The sequence below is a fragment of the Arachis duranensis genome, chromosome 2 (genome assembly GCF_000817695.3).
Source record: "Arachis duranensis cultivar V14167 chromosome 2, aradu.V14167.gnm2.J7QH, whole genome shotgun sequence".
NCBI classification, from domain to species: domain Eukaryota; kingdom Viridiplantae; phylum Streptophyta; class Magnoliopsida; order Fabales; family Fabaceae; genus Arachis; species Arachis duranensis.
In genome coordinates, this window is record NC_029773.3 from 88417380 (window position 1) to 88422889 (window position 5510).

A 5510-nucleotide genomic window follows, 5' to 3' on the forward strand; every position below is an offset into this window, starting at 1 on the left:
AGAGAGTTAGAACTTAGAAGAGAGATTTTTTGGAACACAACACAGTCACACACAAGTGGTTTCGTTTTTTTTACAACTTTTGCAGAGAGAGAGAGAGAGAGAGAGAGAAGAGAAAGTTAGTTAGGTGAGATGAGGTGGAAGCTAAGATGCGCACGGACACAGTTATGGGCTCTCATCAAAACTCTCGGTGAAGTTGGCTAACGTGCGCCCAGTGCTCTTTTTCAAAATTCAAACCCCTTTTTCATTTATAAAAAACGTTTCGCTAACTTATGCTTAGGACTGGCAATGGGTAGGGTAGGGTAGGGTTTGGACCCTACCCTAACCTTACTCGCGAGTTGAAAATTCAATTAAAATTCTACCCTATCATATCTGCGGGTTGAGAATCACTCAACTCTAACCCTATCCGCACCCTAAAGTTTTAAACCCTATTCTACCCTACCCTACCCGCAGATATATCAATTTTTTTCAAAGTAAATATAAAATTCAATCATGTCGAATTTCATACATATTAATAACATACAAAATAACAAACTAATACTCTAAATTACTAAATTAACTAACTAGTTTAGTGGTTGTTCACTTATTGTAAGTCATTACATAAGAGAGGTTGTAGGTATATCCGTACCCTAAACCCGTACCTTACCCTACTCGCAGCAACTCGAACGGATTGGACCGGGTTGGGTATCCACGAGTCGGATATGAATTGCCAGCCGTTATGCTCTAATAATATAGGTTAAATATATTATAAAAAAAAATTTATATGAATTATTATAAAAATTAATTTTTTTTTGTTTTTAATATATTGAATATATAAAAAAAATAAATAAATATATATTTTTTAAATATCTTAGAAGATTTATAATTTTAATAAAAAAATTAACTAATTAATAATTATTAAGCAATTTACTTTATAATTTATAGTTTAAATTCGAGATACTCGTAGTTAGTTTTTATTCTTTCTCCAGAAAAAATAACATTACCCTAAAGAATCTTTTTAGAAAAAGATCATGTATTAGATACAATCTTCAAATTAAAAAGAAAAAAAAAAGTTACCAACTACTGTATTTTGACACCTTTAATTAATAATGCAAAATTATTTTATAATAAACCAAATTAAAAATGTAACTTTTAGAGTGATACACAATTTCTTAAGCTAGTAAGAGTAGTAGCTAGTCCTTTCGTTTAGAACATGTCAGTTGTCACTTAATATTTAACAATGCTAACAGTTAATTAACGACATGAATAGAAAGTTAATTAAAAAGCTAACTTGACTCTATCTTTCAGAAACTATCAAAGAGAGAGTGGCAAGTGTTTATGTATGCTTTTGACTTTTGAGCGAATGATTATGATTCATGATGATGACGACGATTGTTTACTAGGAGCACGTGACTTGACTGGCCTAGATTTTTCAATTCATCGTTCTGGAAAGATTCACAGCTGTTTCTTCTTTTTTCTGTTTTTGGTAACGATTCTTTTTTTTATCAGTAATCGGACACACTGGACTCAGGCGTTTCAATTTTGGGCCTTATTGGGCTCTTACTGGGCTATGAATCTTCACATACATCATGAAAGCAGTATAAATAAATGTAATACAGTAATGTCTAGACACTAAAACTTAGAAGAAAAATTGAGATTGAGATTAATAAATATAAATATTATGGAGTAGATTTAGAATTTAAAAATTTAAATAAATTATTTTTAAAAAGAAATATTATTATAGTTTTAGTCTGTATTTTTAAAAATTTCAGACATAATACTAAATTTCAGTCCTAATTTCTAAAAAAACACTGCCATAAGATTCTTTTTTTGGTATTGGCCTTTAAAATTTTAATTCTAATATCTAATTATTAAATACAATATTGAGTTAGAGTCTTTCAATATTAATTTTGAACAAAATATGATTGATTGATCGATTGACGATATTACAAACATTAATGTTGATATTTTTAGACACATTATCATCAAGATATAGAAAATGTGGTGTAAAATTAAGTTCCTTTTTCAATAATAGATGAATAGTTCCTAAGCTTTTGGCTTATATCATACGAGCTATGGTTGCTGCACACAACTAATTAATTATTAGCTAGTAAACATACAGTGATTGTAATTATGGTTGATTCATCAACCCAACTTCTTTCCCAGTCTAATTCATCTAACTCACTTGCACAACAACCACATCAAGATGATGAACAAATCTCTACAATTAGCTCCATAGTTGAAGAGTGCATTGGAGAACTCAATTGGACTCAACTCCTTCAAGTTTTTCTAGTCTCCTTTGCTTGGTTCTTTGATGGCCAACAAACATTCATCACCATCTTCACCGATGCACAACCGTCTTGGCATTGCGCCAACCAGACTGGTAGTCGATTCGCAAGTAACAATTCTTGCGAATCAACTACCATGACTGCCAAGAGAGCTAGCATTTGCGAGCTCTCAAAGGATTTATGGGCATGGGACGAATCTAAACAAGTCTCTATAATATCAGAATGGGATCTAGAATGTGTAAATACAATCATTACAGGACTTCCAGCTTCCATGTTTTTCACCGGTTGCTTAATTGGAGGCATTGTTTTGGCCACTCTAGCCGACGCCTCGCTCGGTCGCAAGAACATGATATTCTACTCATGTCTTTTAATGTCCTTCTCTTCCTTCCTTGCTTCCTTCTCTACAAATATTTGGATCTATTCTGCACTCAAATTCGTTTGTGGATTTGGCCGTTCCACCCTTGGAACCACCACACTTGTTCTTGCCTCCGAATTAGTCTCCAAAAGATGGCGCGGTCAGGTAGGTGTCTTTGGTTTTCTAGTGTGTACTTTAGGGTTCTTAACCTTGCCACCAATAGCTTACTTAAATAAAGGTTCTTCGTGGAGAAATTTCTATATAGTTACTTCTCTTCCGGGCATTTTATATTGCATATTAGTCTATTTATTTCTTCATGAATCTCCAAGATGGCTTCTCATTAGAGGAAGGAAAGAAGAAGCTATTAAAGTATTGAAAAGTATCACATCATTATCACTCACTACTCAAAGTGATTACTTGGATTTGGCTATCTCCAACATCATGCCCCTTAAGGAAGAAACTATGAAAGTTGATCTATACTCAACTTTCAAGATCTTAATGCAAAATAGATGGTCTTCTAGAAGGATAATGGTGATTGTAGCCATGGGTTTAGGAATTGGATTAGTCTATTATGGTATGCCACTAGGAGTTGGAATGTTATCATTCAATCTTTATTTAAGTGTCACATTTAATGCATTGTTAGAGATACCATCTACAATCCTCACTTTCATATTCATACACAAGTTCAATAGGAAAAGCATGCTACTATTTCTCACTACACTAAGTGGGATTTCAAGTGTTTTGGCTAGCATTGAAGTGACGAATTTTACAATTTCGTTGCAACTTGTGTTCGAATTGGTGTCTTTCTTTTGTGCTTACACTGCTTATAATGTTCTTATAATATTTGGGAGTGAGTTGTTCCCAACTTGTGTGAGAAATTGTGCATTATCTTTGTTGAGACAAGCTGTGGCATTGGGTGGTACAATTAGTCCAATGTTAGTAGGAGCTGGTAGAGAGCATAATAATAAGTTTCTATGTTATGGGATTTTAGGGTTGGCAATAGGGTTTCTTGGCTTGTTTGGTTTGTGTTTGCCAGAGACAAAGGACAAAGCATTTTGTGATACCATGGATGAAGAAGAAGAAGAAGAAAGCAAATAGGAGAAGTATAAAATTGTGTTAAAACAATAATTATGTAATAATTAATGAGGTTTGTTATTATGTTATTATTAAGAAATAATGTTATTTTCATCATGTATATATATCTATCTAATTAACTATATATTATTTATGTATGTAAGAGCTTAGTTGGATATAGTGAGACTTAATAAATTGTGGTTGGATTCATTGAAGTAATATGCATGGTAATTGATGCGATGTAATTTTCTTTCCTGTTTTACAATTTTAATTTATGCTTTTTCATACAAAAAAATAAAATAAAAATAAAATTGTTTTACTTCACATAATTATTTATCACATACACAAGGTTCTAGAGTAAGGAAATTAAAAAATTAAGAAAAAATTGGTTATAAACATACAAAATATTTTTTTTATCTCTTTCTTCTTACACTAGCTTATTGATCAACAATAATTCTGCATCCGATATTTTCTTTCTTTCTTTTTTATTACATAATAACTTCAAAGTAAAACCCCATGTTATGTTAATATTATCTCTAATCATCGTTAATAATCTAGTTATGATATTTGCTCATCAATTTATAGTCCTAGTAGATAGCTGCTCTTGTTTTTATGTATTATATATAACATCTAATCTATTTATGATTTTTGGTTATGTTCCATCTCAATTTATAATTATCATTCAACTACTTGGAAATTAATATCTATAGTAGAGTAGTAGGTTACATGTCAAATTAATCAAATCTTACATAATTGATTAGATTTAATGACGCGCCACTAACTACATGACAACTAATAATTTAAAACAAGTAATACTAGAAAGACAAAAAAAAAAAACAGTCAGAACTTGCTTATTTAGCAAACATTTATGTTTAAAATTAATCTTCATGAATATATATACAAATCTCTTTTCATTTTGTAAATTACTATTGCAATTTATTTTTCAATTTAATACTTTCTAATTATATTTTTAATAACCTATATATATATACACGATTCATTTGGTGTAGGATGATCCAATATAATGAAAGTATGAAACCTTCAATTCAGTCCTAGCTACTAGGCTACTAGCATTAAGGGCCCTTTATTTTCAATAATCATTTTGTTTTTATTTGCCCATGTGGTGCACATTTACAGGCCTCATTTCCTGTCCGCTGTCCACAATAATAAGAAACAATAAACAGTAACCAAATAATAATGAGTGAATATTTATCCGGGGTCCCTGACAATTTAAAAGGGTACACCATAAAAAAATTGCATTTGAATAATTTTGTTGTTGGTAAAAATGTATTCAAATTTTTGTTAATAAAAAATATTTTTAAATAATTTTAAAATACGATAAAATGTCTAATATTAAATATGTATTATCAAAAAATATTTTAAAAATTAAATTTTAATAAGATTTTTTAAAAAAATTAGAAAAATAAAATATTTTTATTCTTAAAATTTAGTAATTTTTCATTAATTAAATATATATTTGTTTGTAATTTTTTTTGTCAACAACCAATAATACTTTTAAAAAATCACAAAAAAATGTAGTTAGCGAAAAATCAACAAATTTTAAGAATAAAAATATCTCAATTTTCTAATGATATTTGTAAAAAATCGCATCAAAATTCAAGTTCTAAAATATTTTTTGAGAAATACATATTTAATATTGAATATTTTTGTCGCATTTCTAAATTATTTAAAGATATTTTTATCGATAACAAAATTTGAATATATTTTTGTTAGCAACAAAATAATTCGAGTGCATTTTTGGTAATTTATAAATACGTTAACAACGTCTATTATTATATTAGTGTGAATAATAATTG

The 5510-nt window shown here is 29.5% G+C and overlaps 1 protein-coding gene and 1 pseudogene across 1 annotated transcript; one reads left to right on the top strand and one right to left on the bottom strand.

Annotated features, from left to right (window-relative positions):
* Window positions 1-2094: 2094 nt before the first annotated feature.
* On the top strand, window positions 2095-3851 carry LOC107475761 (organic cation/carnitine transporter 3). Its single transcript, XM_016095421.3, has one exon. The coding sequence runs from the start codon at window positions 2110-2112 to the stop codon at window positions 3715-3717; it is 1608 nt and encodes a 535-aa protein (XP_015950907.1). The 5' UTR covers window positions 2095-2109; the 3' UTR covers window positions 3718-3851.
* Window positions 3852-4833: 982 nt separating this feature from the next.
* The window catches only part of LOC110278283 (uncharacterized), a 4341-nt pseudogene continuing 3664 nt past the window's right edge, over window positions 4834-5510 (bottom strand).